The 259-nt window shown below is 55.6% G+C and overlaps 1 protein-coding gene across 1 annotated transcript in view; it reads left to right on the top strand.

The window, feature by feature from the left end:
- Positions 1 to 68: 68 nt before the first annotated feature.
- Positions 69 to 259, top strand: part of ETH_00040280 (ribulose-phosphate 3-epimerase, putative) — a gene marked incomplete at both ends in the record, with an annotated part of 3,907 nt that continues 3,716 nt past the window's right edge. The window contains one exon of the mRNA XM_013373977.1: positions 69 to 257. Coding sequence (XP_013229431.1) covers positions 69 to 257 — 189 coding nt within the window. The remainder of the gene's footprint in view (positions 258 to 259) is intronic.

Genomic DNA, 259 nt, shown 5'->3' with positions numbered 1-259 from the left:
GCGGCGAAGGCGGAGAAGCAGCAGCAGCAGCAGCAGCAGCAGCAGCGAAGCTTATTCGGGAGAAGGGGATGAAGGCGGGAGTGGCGCTGAAGCCGGGGACTCCTCTTGCTGCTGCTGCTGCTCTCATTGAGCAGCAGCAAATCGACAATTTGCTGCTGATGACTGTAGAGCCCGGACTTGGGGGACAAACTTTTCTTAAAGATCAAATCCACAAAATAAAAGCTGCCAGGCAACTCGCCCCCAACCTCAACATCCAGGT

Source organism: Eimeria tenella, genomic scaffold, assembly GCF_000499545.2.
Source record: "Eimeria tenella Houghton genomic scaffold, Eth_scaff1864, whole genome shotgun sequence".
NCBI lineage: Eukaryota > Apicomplexa > Conoidasida > Eucoccidiorida > Eimeriidae > Eimeria > Eimeria tenella.
This window is presented reverse-complemented; position numbering and strand designations above follow the sequence as displayed.